The sequence below is a fragment of the Somniosus microcephalus genome, unplaced genomic scaffold (genome assembly GCF_052327205.1).
Source record: "Somniosus microcephalus isolate GS21.2 unplaced genomic scaffold, FLI_Smic_1.0 unresolved_chr3, whole genome shotgun sequence".
Lineage (NCBI taxonomy): Eukaryota > Metazoa > Chordata > Chondrichthyes > Squaliformes > Somniosidae > Somniosus > Somniosus microcephalus.
This window is the reverse complement of record NW_028225181.1, coordinates 64,488,089-64,510,306: the sequence shown is the minus strand read 5'-3', so window position 1 is coordinate 64,510,306 and position 22,218 is coordinate 64,488,089. Positions and strand designations below refer to the sequence as shown.

At 47.2% G+C, this 22,218-nt stretch overlaps 1 protein-coding gene across 1 annotated transcript in view; it reads left to right on the top strand.

The window, feature by feature from the left end:
* Window positions 1-21,441, top strand: part of LOC147091653 (uncharacterized) — a 153,125-nt gene extending 131,684 nt beyond the window's left edge. Inside the window, exons 28-35 of the mRNA XM_085976624.1 lie at window positions 3,320-3,415; window positions 4,165-4,260; window positions 4,683-4,772; window positions 5,388-5,483; window positions 8,069-8,164; window positions 14,216-14,305; window positions 15,282-15,397; window positions 20,391-21,441. Coding sequence (XP_085832750.1) covers window positions 3,320-3,415; window positions 4,165-4,260; window positions 4,683-4,772; window positions 5,388-5,483; window positions 8,069-8,164; window positions 14,216-14,305; window positions 15,282-15,397; window positions 20,391-20,462 — 752 coding nt within the window. The 3' untranslated portion in view covers window positions 20,463-21,441. The remainder of the gene's footprint in view (window positions 1-3,319; window positions 3,416-4,164; window positions 4,261-4,682; window positions 4,773-5,387; window positions 5,484-8,068; window positions 8,165-14,215; window positions 14,306-15,281; window positions 15,398-20,390) is intronic.
* Window positions 21,442-22,218: the final 777 nt, after the last annotated feature.

The following is a 22,218-nucleotide window of genomic DNA, read 5'->3' as shown; positions in this document are numbered from 1 at the left end:
ACATGGTTTAGAGAAGGAGACACGTTTCCTGCTTTCATTTGGTAATGTTCTGCCAGGGCGGAGAGTGAGACTGAGGTTATTGGTACCTCGGGGAGTACAGGTCACGGGTATCTTTAACTGTGCTTTTTTTATTCGTTTATGGGATGTGGGCGTCGCTGGCAAGGCCAGCATTTATTGCCCATCTCTAATTGCCCTTGAGAAGGTGGCGGTGAGATGCCGTCTTGAACCGCTGCAGTCCATCTGGTGCAGGTACTCCCACAGTACAGTTAGGAAGGCATTTCCAGGATTTTGACCCAGCGACGGTGAAGAATCGGCGATATAATTCTAAGTCGGAATGGTTTGTGATTTGGAGAGTAATCTGGACGTGGTGGTGTTCCCATGCACCTCCTGTCTCTCTCTGTCTAGGTGGTAGAGATCGAGGGTTTTGGGACATGCTGCCGCAGAAGCATTGGCGAGTTGCTGCAGTGCACCTTCTGGATGGTACACACTGCAGCCACGGTACACCAGTGGTGGAGGGTGTGAATGTTTAAGGTGGTGGATGGGGTGCCAATAAAGTGGTCTGCTTTGTCCTGTATGGTGTCGAGCTTCCTGAGTGTTGTTGGTGCTGCATTCATCCAGGCAATTGGAGAGTATTCCATCATACTTCTTACTTGTGCATTCTAGATGGCAGAAAGGCTTTGGGGAGTCAGGAGGTGAGACATTCGATGCAGAATACCGAGCCTCTGATCTACTGGCTATGTTTCTGGACAATGTTCACCCCTAGATTTTGGTGGGGGATTCGGCGATGGTAATGCCATTGAATGTCAAGGGGTGGTTTTTAGTCTGTTGCTTGTTGGTGATAGTCATTGCCTGGCACTTCTGTGGTGCGAATGTTACCTGCAACTTATCGGCCCAAGCCTGAACATCGTCCAGGTCTTGCTGCACACGGGCACGGACTGCTTCCTTATCTGAGGAGTGGTGAGGGGCACTGAATACTATGCATTCATCAACGAACATCCCCATTTCTGATCTTATGTTGGAGGGAAGGCCATTGATGAAGCAGCTGAAGATGGTTGGGCCTAGGACACTGCCCTGAGGAACTCCTGGAAACATAGAAACATAGAAGATAGGAGCAGGAGCAGGCCATTCGGCCCTTCGAGCCTACTCCGCCATTCAATGAGATCATGGCTGATCATCCAAGTTCAGTACCCTGTCCCTGCTTTCTCCCCATAACCCTTGATCCCTTTAGCCTTAAGAAATATATCCAGCTCCTTCTTGAATATATTTAATGTATTGGCCTCTACTGCCTTCTGTGTTAGAGAATTCCACAGGTTCACCACTCTCTGGGTGAAGAAATTCCTCCTCATTTCTGTCCTAAATGGCATACCCTTTATCATTGGACTGTGGCCCATGGTTCTGGACTCCCCGACCATCGGGAACATCCTTCCTGCATCTAGTCTGTACAGTCCTGTCAGAATTTTATGTGTCAATGAGATCACCTGGGGTTGTGATGATTGACCTTCAATCACAAAAAACATTATCCTTTGCGCTAGGTATGACTCCAGCCAGTGGAGTGTTTTCTCCCCGATTCCCATTGACATTAGTTTTACTCGGGCTCCTTCATGGCACACTCGGGGGGAGTGATCCGAAATTCATGTGGGGGGAGAAGGTCAGGAACACGGGGGGGAAAGAGAAGGTCAGGAACTCAAGTGGGAGGACGATAAGGACAGGAGATCGGGGTGGAGGGAGAGAAGTTCAGGAACTCGGGGATGGGGGAGAGATGGTCCGAAAATCAGTTGGGAGGAGAAGGTCAGGAACTCGGGGGCGGGGGGAAGAGAAGGTCATGAACTTGGATGCGAGGGCGATAATATCAGGAGCTCGTTGGGGGAGAGAAGGCCTGGAACTCGGGGGAAAGTGAAGGTCAGGAACTCGAATGTGAGGGTGATAAGGGAAGGAGATCGGGGTGGGGGTGAGAACTTCAGGAACTCGGTGTGGGGGGGGAGGTCTGAAAATCAGGAGGGGGGAGAATGTCAGGAACTTGGGGGAGCGGAAAGCGAAGGTCATGACCTCGGATGGGAGGGCGATAATATCAGAAGCTCGGGGTGAGGGGGAGAGAAGGTCAGGAACTCGGGGTGGGGGCGAGAATGTCCAAAAGTCAGGTGGGGGGATGTCAGGAACGCGGGGGGGGGAGGAAGAGAAGGTCAAGAACTCGGGTGGGAGGGAGATAAGGTCAGGAACACGGATGGGGCAAGACGGTAATGAACTTGGCGGATGGGGAGAGTAGGTCAAGAACTTGGGAGGGGTGAAAAGGTCAGGAACTCGGTGGGGGAGTAATCGTCAGGATCTCGCGGGGGAGAGAAGGTCAGGGACACGGGTGGGAGGATTGGGAGAAGGTCAGGAGCTGCGGGGGAGAGATGGTCAGGAAATCAGGAGGGGAGAGGAGGTCAGGAACTTGGTGAGGGGAGAGAATGTTGCAACTCAGGGGGGCGAGAATGTCTGGAACTCGGTGTGGGAGAGAAGGTCAGGAACACGCGGTGTGCAGTAACTCGGGGGTGGAGAGAAAGTTAGGAAATCATACCGGGGGAGAAGGTCAGGAACTTGGGCTGAGGGAGGAGGTCAGAAACTTTGACAAGAAATTGCACCGGAGGAGAATGTCAGGAACTTGGTTGGATGGAGGTCAGGAAATTGGACGGGGTGAGTAGAACAGGAACTTGGGTGCCATCAGTAGGTCTGAAACTTGGGCGGTGGGAGCAGGAACATGTTTACAGGTGGTAGAAGGTCTTAACCCACGATGGCGATTCCTTTCTTTTGCAAGTACACTTTGTTCCACCTGGAGTAGCAAGTCTTCTACTCTAAGGGGACCAATCAGCAATCGGGACTTGTCAATCAAGGGGACCAATTAGAGCTTTGGGTGTTGCAAGTAAACACGTCCATTTCGAAATGTTCCAGAAGGTTGACTCTGGGATATCCCGTGTCATTAACGGAAAGAAAAAGTAATATTGTGACCTGCCTTGTTGTACGGGGCACAACGAATAAAGGAACTGAAACACAAAGTGTACTTTTCACCAAAGCTACAGGGAGCTGAATCAGACGATGTTCTCCGTGTCTATCGGACACTATGTTCCCTGCGGTGCCTACTGATCGCGAGAGACCCCCAGTGTAGCGCTGGGCACCGCACGCTCCCTTTCCAGATTTTCTGTGTCACGGGGAATGGGATTGGATGAATATGCTTTTTATAAAGACTGGTGTGTGACATTCTCCAGACGCTAGCACCAGCCTGATGACCTGTTCTGATGTTCTCCACTCTGCACTCTCCCATGTCTCTCTTCCTTTATTACAGAGCCCAAGACAGTCCCAAATCAGGGAACCGACGGACAATTGACTCACAAATCCACTGGTCATTCCTCCTCTAGCCCAACAAGCTTTGCAAGCTCAGGTAACTGCCTTGTGGGGTCCATTGTACACAGATTGTTCAACAACAACAACTTGTATTTATATAGCACCTTTAATGTAATGAAATTTCCCAATGTAAGTGCTGAAATCCGCATTCCCAGAGATTCATCCAGCCTCTTAATGAGGGGAGTGGGATGCACTGACTGACGTCTGTTGGATGAGGAGATTGAACGGCTTTGGATGCGAGGGATGCGTACCGCAGTGGTTATGTTACTGCACTAATAATCCAGAGGCCTCGACTAATGATCTGAAAATATGAGATTAAATCCCACCACAACAGTTGGGGAATGTAATAAAAATCTGCAATTATAAGCTTGACCATGAAACTATCAGATTGTCATAAAAAACCATCCGGTTCACGAATGTCCTTTAGGGAAGGAAACCTGCCGTCCTTACCCGGCCTGGCCTATATGTGGCTCCAGACCCACAGCAATGTGGTTGACACTCAACTGCCCTCTGAAATGGCCCAGCAAACCCCACAGTTGTATTGAAGAGAGCGGCTCACCACCACCTTCTCAAGGGCAGTTAGGGATGGGCAATAAATGCTGGTCTTGCCAGCGACGCCCACATACCAGGAACGAATAAAACAAAAGAATGACTGAGGTGCGTGGAATTTAGTGATTGTAGGGGTTGGATTAGATGGTTCTGGGCTATATAAAGACTGATGTCGGGAATTCTCCGGACTCTAGTGCAAGCTCTGCACCCTCCTATACCTCTCTTCCTTTCATACAGATCCAGAGACATCCACAACTCAGCAACCTGAGGAACAATCGACTCACCAACCCGCTGACCATACATCCACTATTCCACGGGTGTCTACAGCCTCAGGTATCTACATTGTGGGGTCCATTATATAGACTGCTCACCCAATGTATCTGCAGCAATCCTCAGTTCCTCAGATTGATCCAATCTCTTACTGTGGGTAGTTGGATTTCCTGTCTGACGTGTGTGGGATGAGGAGACTGAGAGGTTTTTGATGCAGCGACTGAGGGAAGTGGATTGCAGTGATGAGGGAGTGGGATGCAGTGAATTAGGAGAGTGTGATGTAGTGAATAATAGGAGTGGGAGTAAGTGAATGAGTGGAGTGGTATGTAATGAATGAGGGGAGTGTGATGTACTGACTTAGGGGAATGGGATTGGATGATTCTTATATAAACACTGGTGTCGGACATTCTCCGAGTACCAGACTGATGACCTATTCGGCTGTTGTCCAATCTCTACACTCCCATGTCTCTCTTCCCTTTTTACAGATACATCCCTAACTCAGGAACTCGGGGAACAATCCACTCGGGAATCCGCTGAACATTCATCTTCTCTCCCAGCAGGGTCTGCACCCTCAGGTATCTGCCTTGTGGCGACCATTCTGCACAGACTGTTCACTCAATGTAACTGCTGATATCCTCAGTCCCTCAGATTGATCCAGTATCTTATTGAGGGGAGTGAGATGTATTGAAGGAGGGGTGTGGGATGAGCGGACTGTGGGAAGTGGGATGAGGAGACCGAGCAGTGTTAGATGTAGTGATTGAGGGGAGTGGGATGCTACGACTGAGCTGTGCAGGACCAGGAGACTGAGGGGAGTGGGATGAGGATTTGGATTGCAATGTGATGAGGTGCATTGACGGAGGAGCTTGGGATGCATTGAATGAGGTGAGAGGGCGGCAATTACTGAGGGAAGTGGGATGCAGTGACTGAGGTGAGGGGCAGGCAATTACTGAGAGGTTTGGGATGCAGCGACTGCGGGGAGTGTGTTGCAGTGGCCGAGGTGTCTGGGATGTGGTAACTGATAGTTGTGCGTTGTTTTGATTGAGAGGTGTGTGATGTAGTAACTGAGGGGATTAGATTGGGTGTTAATGCATTCTCTAAAGACCATGTCTGACAGTCTACGGACCCTAGTACCAACCCATTCGGCTGTGCTCCTCTCTGCACTCTCCCATGTTTCTCTTCCTGTATTACAGATACAGAGACATACACAACTCAGGAACCCGAGGAACAATCGACTCGCGAATCCACTGACCGTACATCCACTATTCCAGCGGGATCTGCAGCCTCAGGTATCTGGTTTGTGGTGTCCATTCTACAGACTGCTCACCCAATCTAACTGCTGAAATCGTCAGTCCCTCAGATTCATCCAGTTTCTTACTGAGGGGCGTGGGATGCAATGAGGATGAGTTCTGTGATGAGTGCACTGTGGGAAGTGTGATGAGCAGACGGAGGGGAGTGAGATGGAGTGACTGGGGGGAGTTGGATGCAGTGACTGGGGGGAGTGGAATGAGGTGACTTAGGGGAATGAGATGAGGTGATTGAACCAATTGCACTCTATGGCAGTGAGGTGTGGGGACCGCTAACACAACAAGAATTTGCAAAATGGAACAAACACCCAATTGAGATCCTACATGCAGAATTCTGTAAAAGTATCCTCCGGACTCAAAGGAAAACCGTAAACAATGCATGCAGGGCAGAACTAGGCCAATATCCATTAATAATTACTATCCAAAAAAGAGCCACCAAATTTTGGAAACACCTAAAAATGAGCAACCCCTACTGCTATCATTACGAAGCCCTGAAATGCCAAGAGAGGATCACAAAGAAGAATACCCTCAGTCAACTAGTCCTGGGACTCAGTGAAGTAACTACTAACACTACTAACAATAACCAGCCCCAGGACAGTGACATTGTAGCACAGAGAATTCGACCCAACACAATTGTCACTAAGCAAAAGGAAAAATATCTGTCATATTGGGCAGAAACAAGAAAAACCGAAAACAAACTCGATTGCTACTTGGCCCTAAACAGACAATACAACATGGCTGAATACCTGACCATGGTAAAAGATAGCAAATAGAGAAAAACCTTGACAATGTACAGACTTAGTGAGCATAGCCTGGCGATCGAAAAAGGCAGACACAGGCAGACCTGGCTAACAAGAGAGGACAGGATATGCTCTCACTGCAGTCAGTGAGTGGTGGAGACAGAGATGCACTTCCTCACAGCTTGTGGAAAATATCAGGGCATCAGGGAGAATTTCTACCCAAAATTCATAAAAATATGCCCTGAATTCAGAAATTTGAATGACGGCCAAAAAATCCCATACCTACTAGGGGAACAGAGAAATTGTGTAACCTTAGTGGCACACTATGTTACAGCTTGCCATAAACAGAGGGACAACCATTAAATCTAAGAAAAGAGTATATACAAATTATATGAATGTATATTTATACACTCAGGGATATATCTGTTAATACACTGTATGGATAGATCTGCGTTTATTTGTTCAACCGTGAATGTTTTTTGATGCTTTGGCAACATAAGATGTACCTTGTTATGCAATAAAGCGATTTGAATTGAATTGAATTGAATTGACTTAGGCGAACAGGATGTAGTTTCTGAACGGAGTGGAATTAGTGAGTGAAAGGAGTGGAATTACTGACTAAGGGTTGTGCGATGTATTGGCTGAGGAGCTGCGATGTCGTGATTGGGGAATAGGATGAGGCGAATTTTTGGAGTGGGATGTTGTGAATGAGGCGACAGGGATGCCGTGAATGAGGAATGTAGTAGCTGAGGAAAATCAGGTGTAGTGACTGAGGGGAGTGGGTAGAAGTGACTGAGGGGAGTGGGTAGAAGTGACTGAGGGGAGTGGGTAGAAGTGACTGAGGGGAGTGGGTAGAAGTGACTGAGGGGAGTGGGTAGAAGTGACTGAGGGGAGTGGGTAGAAGTGACTGAGGGGAGTGGGTAGAAGTGACTGAGAGGAGTGGGTAGAAGTGACTGAGGGGAGTGGGTAGAAGTGACTGAGGGGAGTGGGTAGAAGTGACTGAGGGGAGTGGGTAGAAGTGACTGAGGGGAGTGGGTAGAAGTGACTGAGGGGAGTGGGTAGTAGTGACTGAGGGGAGTGGGTAGAAGTGACTGAGGGGAGTGGGTAGGAGTGACTGAGGTGAGTGGTTAGTAGTGACTGAGGGGAGTGGGTAGAAGTGACTGAGGGGAGTGGGTAGAAGTGACTGAGGGGAGTGGGTAGAAGTGACTGAGGGGAGTGGGTAGAAGTGACTGAGGGGAGTGGGTAGAAGTGACTGAGGGGAGTGGGTAGAAGTGACTGAGGGGAGTGGGTAGAAGTGACTGAGGGGAGTGGGTAGAAGTGACTGAGGGGAGTGGGTAGAAGTGACTGAGGGGAGTGGGTAGAAGTGACTGGGGGGCGTGGATAGAAGTGACTGAGGGGAGTGGGTAGAAGTGACTGAGGGGAGTGGGTAGAAGTGACTGAGGGGAGTGGGTAGAAGTGACTGAGGGGACAGGGTGTCGTGACTGAGGGGAGTGGGTAGAAGTGACTGATGGGAGTGGGTAGAAGTGACTGAGGGGAGTGGGTAGAAGTGACTGAGGGGAGGGGTAGAAGTGACTGAGGCGAGTGGGTAGAAGTGACTGAGGGGAGTGGGTAGAAGTGACTGAGGGGAGTGGGTAGAAGTGACTGAGGGGCTGTACGTTATAGTGACTTAAGGAGTTGGTTGTAGTGGATCAGGTGACTGGGGTTGGATGACTATGGGATATTTAAAGTCTGGGGTCTGGCATTCACTGGACTCTTCTATCATCCTGATGATGTGTTCGGGTGTTCCCCACTCCTTCACTCTCTCTTGTTTCTCATCCTTTATTATAGATCCAGAGACAATCCCGACACAAGCAGCCAAGGAACAAGCATCTGAAGAATCCACTGAGAAATCGTCCTCTATCCCAGCGGGGTCTACAGCCTCAGGTATCAGTCTGGTGGGGTTCCTTCAAACAAACACTTCACCCAATGTGACTCCAGAAATGCTCAGTCACTGAGAACCACGCAGTCTCGAATGAGACCTCTCTCGGATGTCAGATTGCCCCGCACTCTATCCATGATTCCTCGGAATTTTATTTTCAGGTCAGGGTGGGCAGTCTGGAAAGATGATAGAATCGGATGTGACTGAGAGAATCATTGGTGAAGTCTGTGTCATTTTGGGAAGCGGCAGTACAGATGGAGCTTGTGATAGCAGGACGGTGTGTTTCTGACACTGGGTGACTGAATTGGAGGCGTGGAATTCACAGCACAGAAACTGGCAATTCTGCCCATCTGACCCATGCTAGTGTTTATGCTCCACACAAGCCTCCTCCCACCCTACTTCATCTCACCCTATCAGCTCCACATCCTCATCATTTCACTGCCATGAGTGTATCATCTTCCCCTTAAATGCATCCATGGTATTTACCTCAACTACTTCTTGTAGCGAGTTCCACATGCTCACCATTCTCTGGGTAAAGGACTTTCTCCTGAATTCCCTATAGGACATATTAGTGACTATCTTATATTGATGGCCCCTAGTTCTGGATACCTCCACAAGTGGAAACATCCTCACTAGGTCTATCCACTCAAACCCGTCATAATACTACAGACCACTATCATGTCCCCAATCAGCCTTCTCTTGTCTGGAGAAAGTGAGCCCCAGGCTTTGCAATCCTTCCTGATAGTTGTACCCACCCAGTTCTGGGATCATCCTTGTAAACATTGGTTTTGCACCTTCTCCATTGCCTCTATATCCTTTTCATATTATGGAGACCTTAACTATGCACAGTGCTCCAAGTGTGGTCTAACCAAGGTATATGGAGACCACAACTGATAGCAAAATACTGCGGATGTTGGAAATCCGAAATAACAACAGAAAATGCTGGAAAAACTCAGCAGGTCAGGCAACATCCGTGGACAGAAATTTGAGTTGACGTTTCGGGTCGAACCCTTCTTCAAAACAAAGGTTTTGAAGAAGGGTTCGACCCGAAAGGTCAACTCAAATTTCTGTCCACGGATGTTGCCTGACCTGCTGAGTTTTTCCAGCATTTTCTGTTGGTTTTTGGAGACCACAACTGTTGGCAGGACTCCAAATGTGATCTAACGAAGGTATATGGAGAGTAGAACTAACCCTAGTATTGCAAATGTGATCTAACCAAGTTATATGGAGAGTAGGACTAAGCCTAGTATTGCAAATGTGATCTAACGAAGGTCTATGGAGTGTAGGACTAAGCCTAGTATTGCAACTGTGATCTAACCAAGTTATATGGAGTGTTGAACTGTGCCTCATACACCAAGTGTGATCTAACCACGTTATATGCAGCATTGAACTGTGCCTCCTACACCAAGTGTGATCTAACCAAGTTATATGGAGTGTTGAACTGTGCCTCATACACCAAGTGTGATCTAACCAAGTTATATGGAGTGTTGAACTGTGCCTCATACACCAAGTGTGATCTAACCAAGTTATACGGAGTGTTGAACAGTGCCTCATACACCAAGTGTGATCTAACCACGTTATGTGGAGTGTTGAACTGTGCCTCATACACCAAGTGTGATCTAACCACGTTATATTGTGTGTTGAACTGTGCCTCATACACCAAGTGTGATCTAACCACGTTATATGGAGTGTTGAACTGTGCCTCATACACCAAGTGTGATCTAACTAACGTATATGGAGTGTTGAACTGTGCCTCCTACACCAAGTGTGATCTAACCAAGTTATACGGAGTGTTGAACTGTGCCTCCTACACCAAGTGTGATCTAACCACGTTATATGGAGTGTTGAACTGTGCCTCCTACACCAAGTGTGATCTAACCACGTTATATGGAGTGTTGAACTGTGCCTCCTACACCAAGTATGATCTAACCACGTTATATGGAGTGTTGAACAGTGCCTCCTACACCAAGTGTGATCTAACCGAGTTATATGGAGTGTTGAACTGGGCCTCATACACCAAGTGTGATCTAACCACGTTATATGGAGTGTTGAACTGTGCCTCCTACACCAAGTGTGATCTAACCAAGTTATATGGAGTGTTGAACTGTGCCTCATACACCAAGTGTGATCTCACCACGTTATATGGAGTGTTGAACTGTGCCTCCTACACCAAGTGTGATCTAACCACGTTATATGGAGTGTTGAACTGTGCCTCCTACACCAAGTGTGATCTAACCACGTTATATGGAGTGTTGAACTGTGCGTCATACACCAAGTGTGATCTAACCACGTTATATGGAGTGTTGAACTGTGCCTCATACACCAAGTGTGATCTAACCACGTTATATGGAGTGTTGAACTGTGCCTCATACACCAAGTGTGATCTAACCAACGTATATGGAGTGTTGAACTGTGCCTCATACACCAAGTGTGATCTAACCACGTTTGATGGAGTGTTGAACTGTGCCTCCTACACCAAGTGTGATCTAACCACGTTATATGGAGTGTTGAACTGTGCCTCATACACCAAGTGTGATCTAACCAAGTTATATGGAGTGTTGAACTGTGCCTCATACACCAAGTGTGATCTAACCAACGTATATGGAGTGTTGAACTGTGCCTCCTACACCAAGTGTGATCTAACCACGTTATATGGAGTGTTGAACTGTGCCTCATACACCAAGTGTGATCTAACCACGTTATATGGAGTGTTGAACTGTGCCCCATACACCAAGTGTGATCTAACCACATTATATGGAGTGTTGAACTGTGCCTCCTACACCAAGTGTGATCTAACCAACGTATATGGAGTGTTGAACTGTGCCTCCTACACCAAGGGTGATCTAACCACGTTTTATGGAGCGTTGAACTGTGCCTCATACACCAAGTGTGATCTAACCACGTTTTATGGAGCGTTGAACTGTGCCTCATACACCATGTGTGATCTAACCACATTATATGGAGTGTTGAACTGTGCGTCATACACCAAGTGTGATCTAACCACGTTATATGGAGTGTTGAACTGTGCCTCATACACCAAGTGTGATCTAACCACATTATATGGAGTGTTGAACTGTGCCTCCTACACCAAGTGTGATCTAACCACGTTATATGGAGTGTTGAACTGTGCGTCATACACCAAGTGTGATCTAACCACGTTTTATGGAGTGTTGAACTGTGCCTCCTACACCAAGTATGATCTAACCACGTTATATGGAGTGTTGAACTGTGCCTCCTACACCAAGTGTGATCTAACCACGTTATATGGAGTGTTGAACTGTGCCTCATACACCAAGTGTGATTTAACCACGTTATATGGAGTGTTGAACTGTGCCTCCGACACCAAGTGTGATCTAACCACGTTATATGGAGCGTTGAACTGTGCCTCCTACACCAAGTGCCTCCTAACGTGTTGAACTATGCGTCGTACACCAAGTGTAATCTAACCACGTTATATGGAGTGTTGAACTGTGCCTCCTACACCAAGTGTGATCTAACCACATTATATGGAGTGTTGAACTGTGCGTCATACACCAAGTGTGATCTAACCAACGTATATGGAGTGTTGAACTGTGCCTCCTACACCAAGTGTGATCTAACCAAGTTATATGGAGTGTTGAACTGTGCCTCATACACCAAGTGTGATCTAACCAAGTTATATGGAGCGTTGAACTGTGCCTCCTACACCAAGTGTGATCTAACCACGTTATATGGAGCGTTTAACTGTGCCTCCTACACCAAGTGTGATCTAACCACGTTATATGGAGCGTTGAACTGTGCCTCCTACACCAAGTGCCTCCTAACGTGTTGAACTATGCGTCGTACACCAAGTGTAATCTAACCACGTTATATGGAGTGTTGAACTGTGCCTCATACACCATGTGTGATTTAACCACGTTATATGGAGTGTTGAACTGTGCCTCATACACCAAGTGTGATCTAACCACGTTATATGGAGTGTTGAACTGTGCGTCATACACCAAGTGTGATCTAACCAAGTTATATGGAGTGTTGAACTGTGCCTCATACACCATGTGTGATCTAACCACGTTATATGGAGTGCTGAACTGTGCCTCATACACCATGTGTGATCTAACCACGTTATATGGAGTGTTGAACTGTGCCTCCTACACCAAGTGTGATCTAACCAAGTTATATGGAGTGTTGAACTGTGCCTCATACACCAAGTGTAATCTAACCAAGTTATATGGAGTGTTGAACTGTGCCTCCTACACCAAGTGTGATCTAACCAACGTATATGGAGACCAGAACAGTGCACATTGCTCCAAGTTTGGTCTAAACAAGCTACAATGAGAGTAGAACAGTGCATCATACTCCAAGTGTGATAAAACCAATGTATATGGAGACCAGAACAGTGCACATTGCTCCAAGTTTGGTCTAAACAAGCTATAATGAGAGTAGAACTGTGCATCATACTCCAAGTGTGATAAAACCAAGCTATACGGTGAGTAGAGCTGTGCATCGCACTTCAGGTGAGGTCTAACCAAAGTATATAGAGACCAGCACTATGCACAATGGTTCAAATGTGATCTAAGCAAGGTGTATAGAGAGTAGAAGTATACAGAGCGCTCCAAGTGTGGGCTAACCAAGGTATATGTAGACTAGAACTGGGCAGAGTACTCCAAGTGAGGCCTAACCAAGGTTCTATACAAATTTTACATAACATCCCTGATTTCAATTCAATTCCAATGGTAATGAACCCAGTGCTTTGATTGAAATACGATTTACAACACGTGGTATCAGAGCAGACATATTTGCCTGGAACCAAACTTTGAACTAAGATCCATTACTCCCACATCAAACAGTCTGGGATAGCAGCAATTTATGAAGGGGTAGTTTCAAAATGAATGCCCCCAGACAGAATCTGAGGCAATAATTCTACCAGAAAATTTCTTGATATGACGGTTCACGAACTGAGATGTTATATTTTGTGCATATGGATTTTCACAAGGCATTTGATAAAGTGCCACACAAGAGCTTTGTTGTGATACTTAAGGCACCTTATGTTAACAGGAAACAGATTGGAGAATGGAAGGATCCCATGATTGAGTGCGTGTCACTATGTGTTCCACCTGGCAGGAAGTGCAATAGGTTGTCAGCTTTTTCCTACCTCTCTCTCTCTCACAGTTTCACTCTTCCTTTCTCTCTCTGATTGTCTAGTTCTCACTCCCTCTCTCTCTCTCTGTCTCTCTTGCTCATTCTCTGTCTGGCACCCTCCATCTATCTTTCACTCGTTCTTTGTCTCTCTCTTTCTCTTTCTGTCTCTATCTTTCACTCTCTCTCTCTCACTCACTGTGTCTCTCTGTGTCCCTATTTTTGTCTCAGTCTCTAGCTCATTTCTCTCTCTCTCTTTCTGTCAATTTCTTTGTCTCATTTTCTGTCTGTCTCTGTCTCCCTCTTTTTCTCTACCTATTTCTCTTTTTCTCTCTCTCTCTCTCTCAGCCTGTTTCCCTTTCTACCCGTCTTTCTCTTACGTTATCTTTCTCTCTTTCTCTCCGTCATTTTCTGTCTCACTCACTTTGTCTGTCAGTCGCTATCTTTCTCCCACTTTCGCTCTCTCTTGGTGTCTCTCTCTCTCCCTGTCTTTCTTTCTCTTTCTATCCCCAGTCTCTCTCTCTCTCTCCACATATTTCACTCTCTCTCTCTATCTCTCTCTGTGTCTTTCCCTCTCTCTTTCTGTCTCTCTCTCCCTCTTTTTCCTCACTCTCTGGGTCTCTGTGACTAACTTCACTGTTTCTCTCTGTTTCGAACTCTCTCTTTCCGTCTGCCACGGTCTTTCTTTGTCTGTCTCTGTCTTATCTGTCTCTCTGCCTCTATCTCTCATTCTCACTCTCCCACTTTCTCTCTATATAAATTTATCTATCTCTCTGTCTCTTGATCTTTCAGTCCTGAATTGTCTCTTGTCTCTGTGCCCATCATCAGTTCAATGCCCGACCCGCTGCTTTGAGAGTCCCGGATCGACCAGGAAGATCCACTCTTGACTCATGGCTCTGTCTCCATTCTCCAGTTCCCATGTGGCTGATCTTTCATTACAGATTCGGGGAAGAAGACAAGTTCTGGAGCCAAGGGAGAGTCGACATCAGAAGCTGAGTGCAATCCGTCAAAGGAGGGACATTCAAGGCCAGGTATCAGCCGGATTCTGGTAGGAACCATCCAATCAGATTCTTCCAGGGTCCAAGCCCGGCAAGGTTCAGTGCCTGACACCATCCTCGGACATTCTGACATTCAACCTCCCGAATATCCTGCTTTCTAATATGACTGCTCAGTCCCAGTTATCAGGGCCGGTCACTCCCAATATTAATGACATAGAATAGAAAAGGCCATTCGGCCCAACTGGTCCATGCCAGTGTTTATACACCACACGAGCCTCCACCCACCTCTCTTCACCTAACCACATCACATTTCCTTCTATTCCTCTCTCCCTCATATGTATATCTAGCTTCCCCTTAAATGCATCGATGCTATTCACATCAGCCACTCCCTTTCGTAGCACATTCCACATTCTCACCACTCTCTCAGTTAAGATGTTTCTCCTGAATTCCCTATAGGAATTATTAGTGACTATCTTATATTTATGGCCCCTAGTTTTGGACGCTCCCCCAAAAGGAAACATCTTCTCTACATCTACCGTTTCGAACACCCTTCAGAATTTTAAAGCCCTCTATCAGGTAACCGCTCAGCCTGATCATTTCTAGAGAAAAGAACCGCAGCCTGTTCAGCCTTCCTTTGAATTCCCTCCCCCTCCCCTTTACTGTGTTTCTATTAGCACTGAGGAGACACGAGATGGAGTCAGGAGTCAGGAGCTCCTCCTCAGTGCCCTGTGAATGTGGAGCTGTGGGGCTGCCTTCTCGCGCTGCTGTGGTGAATTGTGGTGGTCGGGTCAGGGAGATGTTTTGAAAGCAGGGACTGGACCTGGAATTGTCTGCACAGACACACGGTCCCTGGTTCAGCTCCCAGAGTAACATGTCCTCGGTTGGACTGGCACTCCGGGTTTGCTCCACTCTCTGCCCTCTCCCTGTACCCGGCTGGTGTTTCTGCCTCTAACTCTGCTCAGCGGGGTTTGGGCATTGCGGCTGAAAACTGGTCCTCTTAATGTTCCAGCAGTGCTGAGCATGTCGGAGGAGGAGTGTGAGAAGGTCAGTGCTGAGGTCCAAGTGATTAACGTCGGAAAAAGCAAACTGGACACCCCCGCGCAAAAGGAAGCCTTTCTCCGGCAGGTGAGGGATTCATTCTTCATGCATTCTCGGGGTTAGCCGGCATTGATTGACCAACAGTGTTAAGTATGTGTATTGTATTGAACAATTAACACAAAGACTTAAACGTATAACTCAAACAGGCCTTTACTGGTTGGAGGTAGGGACTGCACATAGGTCTTTACTTCATGCCCACAGGCGGGAACTGAGGGGGATCAGTACCCACAGTACTATTTATACCCCTATGGCCAGGAGTGGTACTGCGTATCACTACGCCCAACAAGTAGTGCAGTCCTGTCCATAGGTTCAAAGTAGCACACATATTACATACACAACATTCCTCCCTTCCTAGCTTTACAGTCATCTCCCCATTTAACATAACGTAATAACATATATACATATATAACTTCAGGTTTACATAACAGAATAACATAGATACATAGATAACTTCATGTCAAAAACAGATCACAGATTCAGTCTCTGCGGAAAACAGTTCACAGATTCAATCTCTGTGGTGTAGTCGGTTCACGTTGCTAGAGTGACTCATTCAATAGTCCTTCCATGGATTTAACAGTTTGAACTTCCGAACTGAATTGGCTCCGTTCGGAGGGACCACGTGTGTGATCTGGTAGAGGTGATAATGGTTCAGATGGGTCATCTTCTGTTTTTACTTTTCCTTTTCTGCTTCTTGGAGACTCTCTGGGCTCCATTGTCAGCTGCCACAGCTGCCAGCTGCATGCGCAGTTCCTCCTTCTCTTCCTCCTGTTTCCGTCGTAGAGCCAGCTTCTCCCGATGTTCCGTAGACTTTTGGTGCTCCTCCATGATTTCTGCACTTTGGGAGTCGAAGTTACAAGCTGGGCAGGACAGGACATCGTAATATTCGGTGTCGTCCTGAGCTAGACCAGTGAGAGGGTCGTCTATTTCCTCCATACCTAGCTGGACGTTAGCCAGCTCTTGTTCCAAATCCAGACATCTTTCCTGAAGAGACTTCTTCATGTGTACCTCTGCATCCAGCTTTTTCTGGGCTTTCAGCAAGTCGTTTACTAGTGACCTCATTTGTGATTTTAATACTTCAACTTCCTTTGGAGATTGATTGATCGGACTATGCAATCCCTCTACCGGAGCAGCTGTTTCAGCGGTCTGTTGTTCTACGTTGACGTGAGTCAGCGTACTTTTGGCATCCAAGGGCTGCTCTGTTGCAGTCATCTCAGTCTGTGTTGCCACCTCAGCTCTTCCAATAACCTTTGAGAGCTCCGAACTCCTTTCGTTTGAATATTGAAGTTCATGTTCAAGTTTTTCCCATTTCAGAGTCCTGTCCTTCAGCATATGCAGGAGTTGGCTGACCGTTAACTCCTCTGACATCAGACGTTTTGTGTGCTCCTGCTCCATTTTCTCCATCAGCTGCTTCTGTTGTCTTTCCAGATTCTCCAACTCTATATCAAAGAACTCTTTCGTTGCATTCAACTCTTGCTCAAAACGGCGAAGCATTTGTTCTAATTGCTGTTGTAGTTTGAAATGGAGTTGAGTTCGAGCCCGGTGTCCCTCAGAAATGGGCACATCAGTAGACTTGCCAGACTCAGAATCCACAGTTAAACTATGTTGTTGTTGCTCTGTGGAATTCTGTGCTGAAACTTTGTCTTTTGCACCTGAGTTGGGCTTACCATCATTCGTTCCAGAGTCTGGGCCGACTATCTTCACCGAGTTCTCACTCGTTATTGTTTGTAGGAAATGCCAGTCCATATTCATTTTCCTAATCCACTCCCGTCCTAGTAGTGGAGAACCTCCTTCAGATATCACATATAAGTCCATTATTTGACTGTCTTCGCCCTTGTGGGCCACTGCAACCTCTATTTTCCCGATGGGGTACACTCTTTGCCCCGTGTATGTTTTCAATATAATCCCCGTATCCTGTAGGGGAATATGTTGGAATAACTTTCCGTAATCTTTCTTATTTATGACCGTCAATGCCGATCCAGTGTCCAATTCCAGTTTTACTTGGACTCCTTCTATCTGAAGAGTGACCCAAATTGTCTGGAGGTCTGCACCCTTACCAGCGTTGAGTACTCTTAAGCTAGTCAGTTCATTACAGCTTAAGCTAGCCAGTTCATTACTGCTAGCGTCTGAATCGGACTCCTGTTCGGTCACCTTGTGTACCTTTGCGTATTTTCCTTGCGGTGACTTCTTGTTGGTGGTCTTCTTCCCTGACCTGCATACTCTAGCTATATGTCCAAGCCTACCACAAGTTCTACATTCTTGGTTTTTAAACCAACACTGGTTCTGATCATGCGTTGTCTTTCCACAACGATAACATTTGCCAGAACTCACACCCAATTTGTGTGCACTGAGCTCCGGTGACCGTAGCTGCATTACTGCCGTGCCTCTCGCTGCGGCTTCGTGTGCTGCTGCCATAGTGACCGCCTTCTCAAGCGTCAGCTCATTCTCCTCGAGCAGTCGCTTTTGTGTATCCTGTTTAAATAAACCACACACAAATTTGTCTCATAGTGCATCTGTCAATCCCGTTCCAAACTGGCAATATTTCGCTAATTTACGCAATTCCAGCAAATATTCAGCATTGCTTTCATGCTGTAGCTGCCTTCTGTCATAAAATTTAAATCGTTCCGCTAGCATCAGCGGCGTGGGGTTTAGATGATCTTTCAGGACAGTAACAATCTCATCGAACGTCTTATCCGCCGGTTCATCTGATGATAACAGGTGTTTCAATTGCCCGTACGTCTTCGCACCCATTAAATTTAATAATGTTAGAGCTTTATCTTGGTCACGAATTTTATTGGCCTTACAATAATTTTTTACTCTTTCAACATATATGGCCCAATCTTCGAGGTCACTATCAAAGGTGCTAATATTCCCGTGTTTAGGCATTGTAGATTTGCAATTTCTCAGATTTTATTTTCTTTACTTGTTATCAAAGATGGCGGCTTCCCGCTCTTGCCGTCGTCCTCCGCCCACAAAATGGCGGTTTTCCCGCGCTTGGCGGTCTTCACCCGTCCCCCGACGCCGTCTCCCTTCAGCCCTCGAGTGCGGCCCTTATCTTCGCCGCGATCGATAGCCCGCGCTGTGCACCGCGACTCTCGCACCTTGAGCTTCTGCAGCCGCCGCGCCTTTCAGTCCGAGTGCGGCTCTTATCTTTGGTCCCGATCGCTGGCCCGGCTGCGCCCCTCACTTCAAAGCGGCCCGGCCCTTATCTGCCGATCGCTATCGCCCTACCTCTCTCTCTTCCCCAGTCCTGTCTTTACTCCGGTTCACAAGCTGATGGACGCTTCAGGGTCCTAATGCCTGATCTTCCAGTCGCTGGAAGCTGTCAGGATTTCTGCTGCCCTTCAGTTTTGAGTGGGGTGTTGAGGATTGAAACCTCTCTTCAACGTCCTGTCTTTGGACGAAGCCGCCTGGAATAACTGCCGCAGGGTAAGAGCCTGACTCGTCGCCAGTGTTAAGTATGTGTATTGTATTGAACAATTAACACAAAGACTTAAACGTATAACTCAAACAGGCCTTTACTGGTTGGAGGTAGGGACTGCACATAGGTCTTTACTTCATGCCCACAGGCGGGAACTGAGGGGGATCAGTACCCACAGTACTATTTATACCCCTATGGCCAGGAGTGGTACTGCGTATCACTATGCCCAACAAGTAGTGCAGTCCTGTCCATAGGTTCAAAGTAGCACACATATTACATACACAACAAACAGCAGTTGGCATTGATTGACCAACAGCAATTGGCATTCGTTGACCATCACCAGTTGGCATTGATTGACCAACAGCAATTGGCATTTGTTGACCAACACCAGCTGGCATTGATTGACCAACACCAGCTGGCATTGATTGACCACCACCAGCTGGCATTGATTGACCAACACCAGTTGGCATTGATTGACCATCACCAGCTGGCATTGATTGACCACCACCAGCTGGCATTGATTGACCAACACCAGCTTGCATTGATTGACCACCACCAGTTGGCATTGATTAACAATCTGTAGTTGGCATTGAGAAGGGGGCTCTGATGGAGCTTCTTTCTGAAACGCTGGTTGTGGTTTTATTCAACTGGACATACGGGGCAGGGGATTCCCCTCGTATTAAGAGGTAGATGATTCCCTTGCTGATAATTAGAGGGGAGTCTCCTCGTGTTAAGTGGATGAGGCCTCCTGGTGTTAAATTGGAGGTGATTCCACTGGGTTTAAGGAGGCGGGATTCCCCTGCTGTTAAGTGGGAGGGGATTCTCCTGGTGTTAAGTGGGAGGGGACTCTCCTGGTTTTAAAGGGAGGGGATTCCCCTGGTGTTAAGTAGAAGTGCATTCTCCTGTTAAGTGGGAGAGGATTCCCCTGGTGTTAAGTGGGAGGAGAATCTCCTGATGTTAATTGGGAGAGGATCATCCTGGTGTTATGTGGGAGGTGATTCTCCTGCTGTTAAGGGCAGGGATTCTCCAAGTGTTAAGTGAAGGGAGTCCACTGGTGTTCAGGGGGAGGGGATTCCCCTGGCGTTAAAAGGGCACGGTTTCTCCTGGTGTTAAGGGCAGGGAGTCCAAGGTTGTTAAGTGGAAGGGGATTGCCCTGGTGTTAAGGGGGAGGGGAGTCCCCTGGTATTGAGGTGGAGCGTATTCCCCTTGAGTTAAGTGGGAGGAGATTCCCTGGTGTTAACGGGGAGGGGAGTCCCCTGGTATTGAGGGGGGGGGATTTCCCTGGTGTTAAGTGGGAGGAGATTCCCCTGGTGTTAAGTGGGAGGTGATTTCCCTGGAGTTAAGGAAGAGGGGTTCCCCTTGGTGTTAAGTGGGATGGGATTCCCCTGAAGTAAAGGGGGAGGGCAGAACCTGGCGTTAAGTGGGAAGGGGATTCCCCTGTTGTTAAGTGGGATTGGATACCCCTGGTATTAAGGGGAAGGGGATTTCGAGGTGTTAGGGGCGGGGTGATGATTCATCAGAGCATCTGATTAGGTGCAGTGTAACTGTGATCCCTCTCTATCATACCTGACTCCTCACTGGGTGATTCTCGTCCGTTCCCAGGTACGAGACATGCTGAAAGACTACCTTCCATGCAAAAGATTTGTGCTGAAGTCAGAAGATAGAAGGAAGTAATGGGAGCAGAACAGGAAGATGAAGGACTGTCAGCGGGTGGATTTCAACCCCACTCTGTGCCTATGGATAGGGTCCAGGAGCAGGGTGGGTCAGCTGGGGATGGTGGAGGCTGGCGGGTTAATGGGGATTAAAGATATTTTTTGAAAGAGGCGTTTAAAATGGGTTTAAGAGGTGTTTAAGAAGGGATTTAAAAAGATGAATGGAAAGTGTTTTTAAAGGTTTTTAGAGGTTTTTAAAACCGGATAAAAAGAGTTTTTAAATCGTTTTTAAAGGGGTTTAATACGGCTTTAAAAGGGGGTAAAAAAGATGTTAAAATGGGATTAAAGGTATTTTAAAGCGTTTTAATATGGGATTTAAAGGTGTTTTAAAGTTTAGTTGTGTTTACTAGGCGATTGAATGATGTTTTAACGGTGTTTTAAAGTGGTTTATATAGAGCATTGTAAGGTATGGGTTAATCAGATTGCCCTGCAGTGTTTTAATGTCATACTGGTGATGGGGTTTCTTTATACTGTAGTAATGTCAGCTTTTAGCCTCTGTTTGTTGAGTCGGGAAGTAAGATTATTCAATCTTCACACAGTGAGAAACAGACGGCAATACTAACGTTGCAACTACCTTTTTAATGAGAAGTTAATTGGAGACATGTGTAAGAAAGGGTTCAGCACAGACCAGTGAGGGTGAGTCAAGTGAGGGGAGTGAGGGATCTGTAGGTACAAGGACAGAATTTAAATCAGCGTTGACTGACACCTTATCCAGGAGACATCTTGATGTACCTTTGAATCAGGCTAATTGTCTTGTAGAAGGATGAAGGAGACGGTATAAAATGTGACTGCTGGAACTGAAACCTTGGATTCAGTTAAGATTTCATCAATCGGTATAGCGAGCTGGGGCGGGAACACGTTTGAATTCTCAGGCTAAAACTCACAAGGGTTTTTGGGAAGCTTTGGCTTAAATGTGTATAATTATTATATGCTTAATAAATATGTGACATCTGGTATTCAGTGTTATGCATTCTAACTGATTAAAGGAGTGAACTATAAGTTAACACGCACGCATTTATCCCTTCACAAACACGGGTCCACGGGTCACTCCAGTCCCACACTAGCTAGTCTGGCCTTACACCTGACACCAGTCCCTCACTACCCGGACTGGTTCTGTGACTGACTCCAGCCCCTCACTACACGGTCTGGTTCCATACCGCATTCCAGTCCTTCACTACCTATTCTGGACCTACAACCGACACAAGTTCCTCACTACCCGGTCTGGACATATGCCTGACTCCGGTCCCTCACTATTTGGTCTGGGCCTACACCAGACTTCAGTCCCTCACTACTCAGTCCGTGTCTACACCTGACTCCAGTTCCTCACTGCAGACTCTGTGTTTACACCTGACTCCAGTCCTTCACTGCCTGGTCTGGGTCTACACCTGACTCCAGTCCTTCAATACAGGGTCTGTGTCTACAGCTGACTCCAGTCCTTCACTACCTGGTCTGTGTCTACAGCTGACTCCGGTCCCTCACTATTTGGTCTGGGCCTACACCAGACTTCAGTCCCTCACTACTCAGTCTGTGTCTACACCTGACTCCAGTTCCTCACTGCAGGCTCTGTGTTTACACCTGACTCCAGTCCTTCACTGCCTGGTCTGGGTCTACACCTGACTCCAGTCCTTCACTACCTGGTCTGGGTCTACACCTGACTCCAGTCCTTCACTACCTGGTCTGGGTCTACACCTGACTCCAGTCCTTCACTAGCTGGTCTG